Source organism: Primulina eburnea, chromosome 7 (assembly GCF_022965805.1).
Source record: "Primulina eburnea isolate SZY01 chromosome 7, ASM2296580v1, whole genome shotgun sequence".
NCBI classification, from domain to species: domain Eukaryota; kingdom Viridiplantae; phylum Streptophyta; class Magnoliopsida; order Lamiales; family Gesneriaceae; genus Primulina; species Primulina eburnea.
This window is the reverse complement of record NC_133107.1, coordinates 1852534-1869069: the sequence shown is the minus strand read 5'-3', so window position 1 is coordinate 1869069 and position 16536 is coordinate 1852534. Positions and strand designations below refer to the sequence as shown.

Sequence of the window (16536 nt, the reverse complement as noted above, 5' to 3'; positions counted from 1 at the left end):
AGGCTAAGAAAGATCGATATGATGGGGATAACTTGTTGTAAGAGATGAAGTTAAAGATGTTGTGAGCTGTGGAAGGACAGGAGGGTGAAGAAATATTGGAGCATATGTAATCATTGGTCCAGACAGGGGGTTTGGTGGTTCGAGTGGACTGTCTTAAAGATGGAATGCTAACCTGGGAATTCGAAGGTGGAATGCCAACCTGGGGATTTGTAGATGGCATGGAAACATTGGATTGATCATCAACATTATAAGAATTGGATGGTGAGGACAAGAACAAATCATCATGATCAAAAACAGATGGTTGCACAGCACTGGTAATTGGTGAATGAGCAGTTGAGAAAGGAAATATATCCTCGTGGAAGATGACATCCCGAGACACAACAAATTGGTTGGTCGACTTATCTAGAAGTTTGTATCCTTTTTGGTGAAGTGGATAGCCAAGAAATACATAAGGCTTCGCACGCACATCAAATTTATCAATTGGTTTGGGGTTGGACGCATAACAGAGACATCCGAAAACTTTGATGTGTTTAAAAAAAGGAGGCTTATTGAACAATATCTCAAACGGAGTTCGATTAGCTAACAACGGAGTTGGAGTTCGATTAATCAAATAAGCGGCATGCAAAACACATTCACCCCAATAGGGATCAGGGATGGAAGCTTGAAACTTGATGGCTCGAGCTATGTTGAGAATGTGGCGATGTTTTCGTTCAACTAAGCCGTTTTGTTGGGGCGTGTACGGGCAAGAGCTTTGATGTATGATTCCCAATGAGGTGAGAAAAGACTTACAAGCATGATTAAAAAAATCTAATGCATTGGAACTTGGACCTAACTCAACCTCAAAAGCTAGCTCGTTCTTGGCACGCAACGCAAGTAGCATGGCACGACTCCACACACCATAATTCTCATTACCGATCAATGGATCTTGCACCAGAGAAACTCCAGGAGTGTCCGAAGGATGCAAATAAAGAGGATCATTGAAGCTAATGTTGAGCGGATTCACAGCCATGGATGAAGACGATCAAGTGCGGAAGCAATCAAATAAGCTCTGATACCATGTTAGAAAGTGCTTGCAATCTAAATCAATCCGCCATTGACGGTTATGTGGAGCTTGGTATGAGAGAAAGAAGAAAGAAAATGAATCTGATATTATTGAATCGAATTAATTCCCAAATACAGGAGTTTGACCTATTTATATGTACAAGTCAAAAACCAACTAACAGCTACTGCTAAGTGAGATGAACATTAATGCCTAATGCCAACTGTCTAATGTCACAACATTGAACACTACTTTGAACACTAACAGCATAAGTGCTTAAAAGAGTAGAAGAGGATCCCTTTTTTCCTAAACAAATCCCCAATGAGTGGGGAATGGGGAATAATAGGCTTCCTTTTTGGTCAATTTCCTTTCCTTTTTCCTTCCCAGAAATGGACCTTCCTCCTTTTCTCCAACGCTTTCCCTTTTCTTCTCTTCCTCCCTCGGTATATTTCCATAATCAATAGTACTCTCCCCTCGTACAGATATCAATACCGCCGACGTCATGGCTGCCTCTGCACGTGCTAACTTAGACATGTTTTTGTGGAGCTCATCTTTCAGTGAAGCCAACCCCAACCTCAGCCTCCATTCCTCTTTCCTTCAGTAACTGAAGTTCCACCTTGGGTTTCTTCTAACTCAATCTTTAGTTTGTCAACGGTCTCTGCGAGTTTAGTACAGCTGTAAATCGAAACTGGGGCTTGTTGAAAAGTACTTCCATGATGATTCTTTCTCCAAGTTATGCGGGCTTGCTGCATGTGGAGGGTTTTCGAGAGTAAATCTCGGCTCACCAAATAAGGCTCCGCATCCAATTAAAAGAGGAAAATGGGTGGGAACTGGGAAGTATCAATGTTGGACGATATATATCAAAGTCTTTTAAAACAGTTGACACCATGCACGTATGACGATACATATTTTGATATTTTAGTTCATATAATGCAACTGTCATAAATGTTCTGAAGTTGATTTTGACGAGGATCTAAATGATATTTTGATTCTCAAATGTATTCAGATCATATCATACTTGCATGATCGATATATATGAAAAGTTTGTGTCACATTAAAGTTGATTAACTCTAACTAAATTTCTATTAGAAGTCAACCACCTAAAAACTTTTAGGCCATATAGATAAAAGAAAGAAGCAATTTTCCCTAAAAACCGATTAAAGAAATATATCAAGCAGACACATGCATAGCAATAATATTTGTCAAAATTCATGATATCTGCAATTTTTCAGGCTAATCATAGAAATACGGTCCTGATAATTAAACATAAATTGCTACAAATAAATTCATATAACCAAACACTTATCGTTTTACAAAAGATTATAGCTAGTACTAACAGCGCAACTCAAATATTCGAAATGGTATAGTAACTCAAACGCAATTATTGAAGTGTTCCAACATTCTTTTTGAGTTTTTTTTTTTGGGTTTTATTTAAAAATAATTTAAATTTTAAAATTAATTTCAAAAATAATTTAAAAACCTAATGCAATCCGTAAGTGCTTCGTAAGCACGGACGCTGCATATGTGGAGCCACGTCTGCGCGACGGAATTTTTAGCGACATAATATATTCACAAAACCGTCGCTAAAATCAGATCCGCGACAGTTTTTACAAACCGTCGCAAAAATTGCATCTGCGACGGTTATAAACCGTCGCTATATTACAAACCGTTTATCTCCTATCTGTTTAATTAATTTAGACATTATATTTAAATATTTCATTAAGAAAACACGTAAAAAGTTAACATATTATATTTATATTATTAATTTAAATAATTATATTAAAACCGAAATAACCGAACCAATTTGGTAGAAAATCGAATCGAACCGAAAGAAAATGGTTCGGATATCGGATTATATATTTCTAAAACCGAAAACCGAAAAAACCGAAATAAAAAATCTAAAACATAACCGAACCGACCGATGAATAGGGGTGTCAAAAATGAACCCGACACGGGACGACACGAAAAATATCGGGTTTGGGTTGGGGGTTTTCGGGTTCGGGTCGAAACGGGTCGACCCGAATGCAAACCCGAAAAAAAAAAAAAATTTCTCGGGTGGGTTCGGGTTGCCCCGGGTTGACCTGAAAAAAATATCAGGTCACCCAATGACCCGACCCACCCGACCCACCCAACCTATCATGTTTTTTAAAAAAAAACTTTTACAATTTATATAACTATTTTCTAGACCCAGAGTATAATAGCGACGAATTTTGACTACAACCGTCGCTAATAGCGACGGGTATTAACAAAACCGTCGCCGACAAGATCGACGACGTTTTTATTAATACCTGTCGCTACTTAGCGACGGTTTGTATAAAATGTCGCTAATTTTGCGACGGTTTCAACAAAAACTGTCGCAAATATTTTTTTTTAAATGTTATAATTATTTAAATCTGAAATACAAATATATTGTGTTGTATAATCCAAAAAAAATTAACAAAATTTGAGAAATGTAATCATATTATTAATCTGTAAATAATAATACAAGTGTTTCATACAAAATGAATCAGCCATGTAACGCTCCATCTCCTCCTGTGATGTTGATTTAAAATGAATCAAATTGAATTTTTTTAATGTAACGTTGATGAAAATAACGAAATTTAATAAACTTACGTGGAGGAGGCGGGATCGCGTGTCAACAAAAAATCCATCTACATGTTGATGTGTGTGAACGTATAGCTCCCATGATTTTGAAATGCATCGTTCGCATCAATTTGATTATGCTCAGTATTTGGCTCAACATCAGTGACATAAGCTCGCCTACGTAGAGTACTCACATGCATCCAATCTGATTCTGCTCTCTTTGTTGTTGGATAAGTCAAATACACAACTTGCGAGACTTGCGTAGGAAATACAAATGGTTCGTAGTATTCAAGACTCTTTTTTCGATTGACATCAACAATTTTGTACTTTTTATTAGGAACCACAAATTGTTTGTAATTTCGTCTAAATATGGTTTGTTCTGACATTTTTTTTGATTGTACGGATAACGGATATATCAATTTAATAAACACTCAGGATGACTAAGTGCAAATGTTAAAAACGACTCTAAACGCGACAATTTATAGACAGTTTGCTAAAACCCCGAACCCTAAACCCTAAACCCTAAACTATTAGCGACTGTTTGCTAAAACCGTCGCTAATACCCTAAACCCTAAACTATTAGCGACGGTTTACTAAAACAGTCGCTCATATAAATCGGCGACGGTTTAATTTGCGACGGTTTAAATAAAAACCGTCGCTATACAGCGACGATTTTATTAAAACCGTCGCTATATAGGCAGCTAAACGATTATATTTTTTTCTATATTTATTATTATTTTTTATTTTTTCGATTTTTTTTCATTAATTTTTTTAAAAAAAAATAAAAAAAATCGGGTTAGACGGGTTCGTGTTCGGGTTGGGGGGTTTTGGGTTGCTTCGGGTTCGGGTTGGGTTCGGGTTGAAAAAAAAAAAAAAAAAAAAAAATTCGCGGGTTGACCCGCAACCCGACCCAACCCACCTGATTGACACCCCTACCGATGAACACCTCTACCCACAATATGTGAACCTCAAAAGGCAACCCACATTTTTTCCCATCCTCATAAGAGATATGACAAAAATTCATGTGAAACAGTCTCACGAGTCTTATTTTCAGAGACATCTATCTTATTTTGCTCATCAATTAAAAATAAAAAAAATATTATTTTTTATGCTAATAGTATTATTTTTTATTGTAAATATCGATAAGGTTGACGCGTCTCACAGATAAAGATTCGTGAGACCGTCTCACAAGACCCTACTCTAGAGATATTATGCACGAACTTTATTACGTTTCTTATTATTATTGCTTAAAAAAATTTAAGTTTTTAAATATGAAATTATATCTTATATCTATAGAATAATTACCTTCGAAATACAATCGTTTTTATCATCGAATTAATCTCTTTTTGAGAAAATAAAATAAAAGAAAGCTCTAATATTCAAACTGGTATTTTCAAGAACCTCTAATATTCAACATAGAAAAAAACATAAAAAAAAAATTCAGTCCTCCCTGAATCACTGAAAAAACCAAGTTGAATAGTAGAGGGATCATGAAAAAAAAAATTTGTGATGAATTTTTCTTTGTTTTTTTTTCTGTTCACTACTACAAAAATGGTTTTTCGCAGCGCGTAAATTCATTTTCCGCAGCGCACATTGCATGCCGCAAAGATGCAAGCCGTTGAAAGTTCAAGATTATCCGCAGCGTACATGTGCACGCTGTTAATACTATTATCTGCGGCATGCATATGCACGTTGTTAATACAATTATCCGTAGCGTGCAATGTATTGACACGATATAAAAAGAAAATTATATTGAATAATTTTTCTTGTTCAAACAGCGTAGTTTTTTTTAAATTTTTTTTTATATATTTTTTAAAAATTAGATTATTTCTTAAATCTCTAAGAAAGGAAAAAATATTTTTTGTATTTAAAAATTTAAAAGGAAGGAGAAAAATTAACAATGCAAAAAAGGAGAAAATAGTTTTTGGCAAAATAATTAAAATATAAAAAAACCAATAAGATTATTATTTTTATTATAAATATGTGATTAATAAAATTTTAACTTCTAAATAAAAAATTAACAAGATGAAAAAAAGACAACATAGTTTTTTTTAAAAGATCTATAATATTAAAAAAATTTGAATGTACCGTCGTTTTTTCTTGTTCGTTTGGAATCACATATTTGTAAAAAATAAATTAAATTTATTATTATTATTTTTAAAAAAAATTGAAAAAATTATAAAAAAAAGTAATAAGAGACGCGTCATTTTACCCCAACAATATATATTTGTAACCAAAAATAAAATTATAACTTTAAATTGGATTATTAATCACATTTTTTAATATAAAAAATATAATTTTGATTTAAAAATAATTAAAATATAAAAATATCAAATTTTAAAAGAAAATAATTTTTTTTATTAATGCACAGTTCCGCTGCTGTGGGGTTCCCCACAGCAGAGGATCTCAATCCTTGATTTTATCATAAATACTATCATATAAGCTTCAGAAAAGCAATATATTTTTCTACTCAAAAAAATTGAAGTACAATTATATTACTCAAATTTAATTTTCTAGATAAACAAAATTAAACTTTAAAAAAATATTCTTGGATCCTTTCTTTATAATATTAACAAATTTGAAAATGATATTGTTATAATTGTGAATATACATCATATCCCAAGTAAAAAAAAAGGGGGGGGGGGGGGGGGGGGGGGGGGGGTAAAATGACTTCTTTAAGTTATTAATTACACCGCAAGATCGATATAGCAAAATGACTTATTTAAGTCATTAATTACACCGCAAGATATATCCAAATTAGTTGATAAGGAGTCGTTTAATCACACCAATACATTCTAGAACTGTTGAACATTTAATTCCTTTGGCTAAAAACCTTCTTCTTAATTCTTTTTTATGGGTTATATATTATATAAACAATAAAGTTGTTTCCAATATTATGAAACGCGACATACATTAAACCATGCTCCTACCAAAAAGCTGTGAATGTGATCCAACAAAGCATATGAAATTCTTGTAAGAATAACAGTATAAAAAAGCACACCGAAGACTCGTGTATATGAATTTATTGATAAACATATATAGCGAATAAAACATCATAACATACATCATAAATGATGCATACACCAGTGATACATGATATTTAACTGGAGTTGACACTGCCAATATAGGAGGCATATATGCAGTGTTACTCCTTGGAGTGAAAAGAAAATAACTTAAAAAAGGAAGTTCATTTATTCATGGATGTCACACATATGGCAAGTAGCCTTATTTCATTATTCAGCAACAGAAAACTAGTCGGAAGGTGGTGGAGGCGCCGTCGCCAAGTTAAGGAGTCCCCTCTGTCGATGTACTAGCCGGGATGGTAGGGATTATTGGTACCTGTGGCAATATTGGAGTAATAATTGGAATTATTGATGGTTTGGTGCCTAGTATGGGAGTTGGCAATGTAACAGGTATGGTGAATGGTAATCCAGGTATGATCTGCAACAAATGTCGCGCAGATTCACATTTTTCTATGTTACTCGTGACGAGGGCTAGAGTAAACAGAAACAAGAAGCTAGTGTAGATGCTCTTAGCCATGATATGTATATTTATTTCTATGTTGATTGAAACTTGCAAATTATATTGTAAAGTTTTGATTTTGATGATGGAAAGTAGATGTAAACTTTGGGTTTTATATAGAGACTCTGTGCAGGGTTTGCATGGCTATATAGTAATTAAGTTGTGTACGATTTTGTTTGGAAAAATTGAGCACTGTGTGTCCTTTTTATGGCAAAATTAGGCCGAATGGGTCAGACGAGTGGCTTCAAACTAGGATTTGGTAAGCTATATTGCATGCTTTTAACTAAATTGAGCACAAGAAGACTTCAAAATGAAAGGAAATGGAGTAAGATTCAAATAAATCAGAATTTTTAGTCACATATACATTTATAGAATTTCTATGAAATTTTTTAGGATAATCGAACTTAATTTTGATTTCGTGTTGAAAAAATAATAACAATTAATTTACAAATGAAGTGGAGTTGTCTTTTCAAATGATGTTTGAATTTGTATGTATATACTATTTTAGATCTCGATTTTTTTATCACTTGTATATTTTAATAAAGGCAAAAACTTGTGTTAGACGGTCTTACAGGTCGTATTTGTGAGACAGATTTCTTATTTGAGTTATATATGAAAATGTATTATTTTTTATGTTAAGATTATTATTTTTTTTTAATCTAAAAGAAAGGAAAAAAAATTGTTTTATCACGTGACTTAGGTCATGGATACGGATCACCTACTGATGCTGTGCACACATTGAATTTTTTTAAATTTTTCTTTTTTTTTCACCCCCACCCCCCCCCCCCCCCCCCCTCTCTTCCTCTTTTGTTTTCTTCCATTTTCCTTCAATTTTTTCCATCTTTCACAAATTCCTCTCTTTTCCTATTTTGTTTTTCTTCCATTTTCCTCCAATTTTTTCCATCTTTCACAAACATTATCGGACAATTTTGATATTGCATGATGGAAATGTTCTAAATTTTAATTTAAGCATTAACATGTTAATAGTTTTATATTGTTAAAAATTTTGTTCATTGGAAAAAAAATTAATAATACTCATCAAATTCGAAAAAAATAATATGGTTTATTAGTTTTTAATATTGCATGATGGAAATGTTCTAAATTTTAATTTAAGCATTAACATGTTAATAGTTTTATATTGTTAAAAATTTTGTTCATTGGAAAAAAAATTAATAATACTCATCAAATTCGAAAAAAATAATATGGTTTATTAGTTTTTAATATTGCATGATGGAAATGTTCTAAATTTTAATTTAAGAATTAACATGTTAATAGTTTTATATTGTTAAAAATTTTGTTCATTGGAAAAATAATTAATAATACTCATCAAATTCGAAAAAAATAATACGGTTTATTAGTTTTTAATTTTGCATGATGGAAATGTTCTAAATTTTAATTTAAGCATTAACATGTTAATAGTTTTATATTGTTAAAAATTTTGTTCATTGGAAAAAAAAATTAAAAATACTCATCAAATTCGAAAAAAATAATATTGTTTTCACATGTAAAAATTTAATATAGTAATTTTTAATTGTAAAATTATTAATTAACATAAAAGAATTCAAATGTTTATATTATTTCATATAAAATTGTTTGTTAATGTTTGTGGAAGGGAAAAAATGGAGGAAAATTGAAGGAAACAAAAGATAAAAAGAGGGTGAAAAAAGTGAAAAAACAAAAAACAAAAATAAAAAAATAAAAAAAATTCAATGTGTGCACAGCATGTAGGTGATCCGTGTCCCTTAGGTCATACCCATGACCAAAGGGTTTTCTTTAAAAAATTAACCCTAATGTATGTTTCTTCAGGGGCATTTAAATACGTAAACTTGATCCACTTTTGTGTTGAAAAATGTCCTCCAGCCATGACGTTTTGAGAATATCTGAAATTCCGAAATAAAATATATTTTGAGCACTAAATAATTATAAATAGATCGATCCCCATGATTCAGAATATTTTATAACCATGCATTGGCTGCGACACCAACTTTTGATTTTTGTGCAACATCACAGTACAGCAATCCCAAATATATTAAGTCATACAACTTTCGAAATGTTTAGTACTTTCGATAGTCACGTCACATGATTATGAAACAATAAAAAAAAATGTGATTCATGCTAATCCAACAATATTGTGTATTTTTTTCTTTTTTCCGAATTGATTTTTTTAAAAAAAATAATAATTGAGACAGTGAACGTGAATAAAACTGATATCAAAGATCAATTTTAATTCGGAGAAAAACTACTTGCAAAATGTATATATAAAATAGCATTAAATTAGTCAAAATGATCATGTAAGTTTGTCGTCTGTTTTGGTGGGAATCGCATCTATGATCTACCTTTTTTTTAGGGGATCAAAATTAGACACGACCAATCAATCCGACACGGTTCAACCCGAAAAAAATCAGGTTTGGGTTTGAAGCTTTCGAGTTCGGTTTAGATCGGGTTGGATCCGATAGCTAACACGAAAAAAAATGATCATGTTGGGTTGGGTTCGGTTGAGTTGATCTGGTTGATTCGGGTTCGAGTTGAGAGTTTTCGATTTGACTCGGATTCGGATTAAGCAATTTTTTAATAGTACTAATGCTCAACTCGACTTAACTCACCCGAACGGACACCCCTACTTCATTTGGATATCTATCCAAAATTTTCATGATATTCTTACTTATACCATGTAGCTTAATTGTGGGGCCCTTAACTCCTAATCGTTATTACAATGCAATCTGATTAGGGTTTAATTAATCACAGCGGAAAACGGGTTTAAAATTTCTTTATAATGAGCCCAAAATATCTCTTCTGATATTTAAATACTAAAAATAGTATCTAAATTCAAATCATAAAACACGCCCACACATAATCAAAACCAATCATATACAAACAACTCATATTCTCGGGACATGCCCCGGTATATAGATACATATACATATATACTGGGAACAACATATAAAAACCTCAACTCAACAGTGGCTCCCTCCAAAAGTACCCTCTCCGGTCTCCTGATATCCTGGAGTACCTGCCATTGTCCACACACAAAGACAACAACAGCCCCCCTTGGGGTGAGCAAAGCTCCGTATGGAACAACCAATCATATATACCACAGATATCTAAACAATGATATATGGTATGCAATGCATGTATGTCGTGGAGGTATCAGGTCAAATGCCCATCCACTGAGCACATGTCAGAATCAATCGAATCGCTATCAAATCAAATCAATGCTCGAGCTGGCACACCGGCCGATATGGGAATACACATATGACAACGTCGACGAAGCGTCGTCAATCCCACATCTCATATCCAATCATATGGGGCCACAATTGTCTATGCTTTACGGGTCATATAATACCGACATAGCGATTGTGTTCACAAACCCCGGAATCCAATCAAATCATATCAGGGTATCCAAGGATCATAGCTCAACGTGCATGTCATGTATCGATTTATGCATAAAATGATGTGTGTTAACAAAACATTTATTTTATATATACATCGATACTCCAATCTCAATGTCATGTATGCCACATCAAATCATCAAATAGACACATAGACACGTATTCCAATCCAATCCAATCAAATCAATCCAATCATATATCATATAATACAGATACCTGTCGTATGTTACCCGGTCGCAACATACCTCAATTCTTCGTTCCAATTGATGTAGCTGGAAGATACACTTTATCTACATCAATTACATACTCATTTCAATCAATAACATACTCCAAAATCATTAATATGAGTTTCAAATATCATTTGAAACTTCAAAAATTCATATCAAATCATAATCATATCATAATTCAATTCCGACTTCAAAACTTAGTTTCTTGTCGATTATTCTACCGCATATATTTATCAGAATTAATAAAAACTGACAAATAATGCTTCAATCTCAATCCAACTATTAAAATTCTCTAATTATAATAAATTGAGAATAATTCAAAATAACATCACTGTAATCATCTCTTCTTCGTTAAAATCATACATTATTCAACAATCTTCAATTCCAGTATGATTTAACAATTTATCGGATTTATTCCAAAAATCGACGAATTTGAAACATCATCAAAACTATAAAATTTATACCTCAAATCGAAGACCTCGTGTCAAAGATCCCAGAACTGAAGTCGGTTCGTCGATTAGATAGACCGATAAGTCGCACGATCAAAAAGAAAAATCGAAAACCCTTATTCCTCTCTCCCTCTCGTCTATCGCTGTGTGTCAAGAAATGCTCGGACGGTGGATTCAATTCCACCGTCTCTATTTTATTTTTTTATTTTTTTATTTTTTTTTAATTTTAAATATTATATTATATTATATTATTATTATATTAATAAAATAATATAATATAATATAATATATACTATTTAACTTTTTAACATTGGTATATCCCTTTGGATCAGTCAAACGATCCAATTTTCAAAACTCAAAACATGAAACGTCTCTATCTTTGATTTTTCTATGTCATATTCAAATCTCAAATCATTTGGACTTCATATGGAAAAGATATGTCACTATTTACCATTTTGCCCTTAAAATTAATTCATTATTTTTCAACTTATCTACGAAAATGCCATCAAAATAAATTGAATATTTTTCAACTTATTTACCAAAATACCATTAAAGCTATTTTAGTCTCGGGGTCTTACATTAATAATGCTACTTGAAGACAAACCACCATGATACATCTTTAGTTAGAATTCCAAAACAGCAGAAAACCAGACAATCTTAATTCAGCAGTCTATTGGCCAACTCATGGCCGTTTACTTGCCGTTTTCAGAATTTTCAGACCTTAGGTGAAGTTGACGTTTGTGACCACCTAAGTAGTTTGTATGATAAAAATGTTGCCTAGTGCAACTTGGAACAATTAAATTAGCACCACTTGTTCCCTCTTTACGTCTTTTGTTCAGGTTTCAGACTCGCAAAAGTTTCAGCGCTGTATGGTTTATGTGCATGCCAAAGGAATGATGGTGGATGATGAGTATGTGATAATTGGATCTGCCAATATAAATCAAAGATCAATGGCTGGCACAAAAGACACAGAGAGAGCAATGGGTACATATCAACATTGGCACACTTGGTTAAAGCAGCAGCGGCATCCGCATGGCCAGGTATGGTCACTTTGGAATATTTCACCCTACCTCATGGGCACTGTCCCATGAAGAGATCAAAGGCCCAGTTTTAACCATACATACGTGGAGTCCACCAATTCATATGCGGGGTCCACCAAATTCTTCAAAATCAACGATCCAGGTCCTGTGAGGACACTTGCCCCCACATGTAGCATCGACATTACCGGTCACTTTTATATCTTGTTACTTTCAGAAGATTCTATTATTGGTAATTGAGGATCTTATTTGGATCTTCATCTTTGTTGTTGTGTCCGTATTTCACTTTGACAAAGATTTAAAATCACCGTTGCAAGAAGGTAAAGTGAATATTTACTTTCATGTCACACCATCTAAGTAACCGGCTTAACAGTCAGATTAAATTTCCGAGTAAAGTTTGTCATTCAATATTTTGATTGCGAATTAGTGTACATATCCCTTGATTTTTCCCCTACGTCTACGAAACATAATTAGTGTGGCATCAACCTTTGGTCCGAACCAAAATATACGCAGGTTTACGGATATAGAATGTCTCTATGGCCTGAACACCTTTGGTACAGTCGAAAATGTTTCGAAGAGCCATATTCTTTGAATTGTGCAAGAAGGGTGAATGGAGTTGCAGAAGATAATTGGAAGAGGTACGCGGATAACGAATTTATGCTATTGCAAGGCCATCTTCTCAAGTATCCAGTGAATTAGGTAGAGGCTGATGGCAGTGTAAATCCTTTGCCTGGATATGAAGCTTCCCAGATGTTGGTGGCAGAGTTCTTGGAATTCATTCTGGTATGATGCCCGATGTTCTGACAACATGATATCGACATCGACCCATCGTTGCGGGGTGCGTGGACCTCATATTACGACAATGTTGTAATCTTGAGATGCACGGGTCAGTGTTTTCTTCTTCTTGGTTGAAGTTTGTGAGTATTGATTTGTATTTAAAATTTGTTTGAATTCATATTTATTTTGACTTGGGGATGTAAATGCTTTCTTGAAAGTGTATCTATTAGACTCGAACTTCATGCAAATTTACAATTGTAAATTGAGACCCCCTGTCCTAACCAGGTTCTACGTACGGTCATACGATAGACATCTTTGATGATCTTTTAACATCCAACAAATAAAAGAAGTGATTCATGATGCATGATATTGTCTCACATATCGATAATTATATCAAAATAATCGAAAATTAAAATTTAGTTCAGTAAATCAAAGTTTGACATGTAGAACCTCAAAATTGAACAAGGTATTTGATTTTTTTTTAATAAAAGAAAATTCTAACTTATTTAAGAAAATGATTAAATTATTTTATAAAAGTAGAAATCTTCCAGGTAACGTTTTCTAAACAAATCAATTTGATCGAGGGTCATTTCAGAAAATATTACCAATTTTTATGAGTAGGTTTTTAAAGTATTAAAAGAAATATGATAAATTTTTAGGAGAAAAATTATAGGATTCTTGAGGTTTGGAAAAAACTTTTTTAATGTGTTATGAACATACTTTTCCAAAAGTATATAATAAAGCGTCAAATTATAAAACTTTGAAGGTATACAATAAAAATTTAAAATGATTTTGTATTATGCTTAATCTATTTATTATCAGAATCCTTTCGATTGTTCTTTGTCTGTTTGTGGGATGTGCTTGAGCCATTTAAATATTCAAGGCAGCAGCGTTGGCAGAGAGCTTTTTGTTTAAGAAAAACAAAATCCCACACATGAGATTGCAGAGCTTTTGACTACGATTGAGAAAAAACAAAAGCCACATATTTTTTTTTTACTTTTTTCCCCCAAAAAAATCATTGATGATACGAAAATCACTCGCGGCAGCTTCGAGTACCACTGAATTTCTGTAAAATGGCTAAAATATCGGAATAAAAAATTAAATCGAAATAGCCTAGAGAGTAGAAAATCATACCACTGTGTATTGTTGCTATGATCGAAATAGCCTAGAGAGTAGAAAATCATACCACTGTGTATTGTTGCTATGTAAATAAAATAAACAAAAAAATCTCATTTATGAGGTAAAAGTTTGTGTGAGACGGTCTCACGGGTCATATTTTGTGAGATTGATATCTTATTTAGATAATTCATAAAAAAATATTATATTTTATGTTAAGATTATTATTTTTTTATTGTGAATATTGGTTATTTGAGTCATCCATAAAAAATATTATTTTTTATGATAAGAGTATTACTTTTTATTGTGAATATCGATAGACTTGATACGTTTCACAGATAAAAATTCGCGAGACTATCTTACAAAAGATCTATTCATTTATGAACTCCACTTTTCCTCTCTATTTTTAGCTCTCCAAATACAGCCAATACAATCAACATTGAAGTTAGGGTGTTTCTTAGTTTTTCGAGATGGTTCGATAAATATTTGTCATATTTGAAGTTATCGAATTTGACAATGATCGAATTTTTTTCGAGTCGAATTCATATTAACATTATTTTAATCGATAATTTGTGAGTCTTAATAATTTGTTATTATAATCTAATCATATATTAATATATATATATATATATGTGTGTGTGTGTTTTTCAAACATTTCGAGTTAAATTTGAACAAAAAAATTAAAATTATTGAACTCGAATATATTTAATTTGATATAAAATTTTATTAATGTTTGATTCTATTAGTTTATAACCAAAATTACCGGACGCGGTAGTACTACGTGCTATTAACTGAACCAAACATAAAATAAATGGTGAAATCTAACTTTGATTTCATTCATATCTTTAAAAACAAATCTAAGAATTAATTTGCTTAATACACCATGCAGGCATGTTAATATATATAGAGATAACAAGTACTTATGAAATAAAAATGCAGAAAGAAAGACTTGGGGAGACGCGTGTTCTGTTTGGCAAAATATGGACATGACAATTCAACAATTCCCCGTACAAGGAAACCAGTGTCCTATTCCCTCACATTGCCTCTTTCCAAAGACAATCAATGGATTCCCACCTAAAATTACCTCCAATATCGAACCCTTCATCCCATGCCTCTCCAAATGTGGACATCTCCTTCCTCTTCAAACTCAACCCCCTTTCCATCTCCCTCTTCCTATGCAATTCTTGGAAATGATACCAATAGTGGTAACTCCAGATTGCCCAAAACTATGGAAGAGATTTGGAAAGATATCACCCTTTCTTCGCTTCAGCACTACAACCCTGAGAGTGGGAATAATCCCTCTCGTGGGATGATTCTTCAGGATTTTTTCAGTGAAGATCCGCCGCACTCAGCCGTGGACGCCTCTCCTCCTCCTCCTCCTCCTCCGCCTACTATGCTCTCCTTGAGCTCTGGTCAGGAACGATTCAACGCCCCACTTGGTTTGCATCCTCAAGATCATCGGGCAGGCGGCCGCCACGTCTTAAATCACGTGTCTCCTCTCAGCTTGCCGTTTGAGGGTCTGGTTCCCGACCAGAATCCCGGTTATGGGAAGAAGAGGTTCCCGGATTTGGAGAGAGGCTCCGGCGACCGCCGTCACAAGCGTATGATAAAGAACCGTGAATCTGCTGCTCGTTCAAGGGCTAGAAAACAGGAAAAATATCGTTACTAATTATTTCTTTACACCAAACTTTATTATTTTTTGTTATTTCAACATACAGTCTCATCTTTTCTTTTCAATATTTTGTTGGTCATTCTCTCAATTTAACACACACACATACATATGTGTGTGCAGTTAATAAACAGGATGAACGAACTTAATGATTTTCTTTGGATTTCATATGCATAATACCTACAAGTACATGTAGGAGAAATGAAGTTTGATCTAAAGTGCACAAATTTTTTTTAAAAAAAAAAAACTCGAGGTCATATTTGTAAACTACAAGTGTTCATGCATTTACACTAGTGGAATAAATGGAGTCTGCATGCGAAAAAGAGAGAGTATATAGTCTCTGTTTACCACATTTAGTATTCAGCATGGAGATAATGTCATATATCTAATTAAGATGTCAGTTCTCAGGTAGGAAAAAATTGCATTTTAAAGGAAAACTTCAAAAAAAATCATTTACTCTCGTAGGCAGCTTCCATAAACAAACACCGCACGCAGTCTAATTTCTTTTTAGGACAATTAAGTACTTAAGATGGCATGCATTTATCAATCCACTGTACAGGCTTACACGAATGAATTGGAGTTTGAAGTAGCCCATTTACTGGAAGAAAACGCCAGGCTCAAGAAACAGCAGCAACAGGTAATTATCAAGTTAAAATTAAAAACCCATTACTAATTCTTGCATGGACCCTTGTTTTTTCCCTTTTTTACGCTTGACCATTTTACTGTAT

General features: G+C 33.1%; 1 protein-coding gene across 1 annotated transcript; it reads left to right on the top strand.

The window, feature by feature from the left end:
* Positions 1 to 15259: 15259 nt before the first annotated feature.
* On the top strand, positions 15260 to 15808 carry LOC140837344 (protein FD-like). Its single transcript, XM_073203476.1, has one exon. The coding sequence runs from the start codon at positions 15260 to 15262 to the stop codon at positions 15806 to 15808; it is 549 nt and encodes a 182-aa protein (XP_073059577.1).
* The last annotated feature ends 728 nt before the right edge of the window (positions 15809 to 16536 follow it).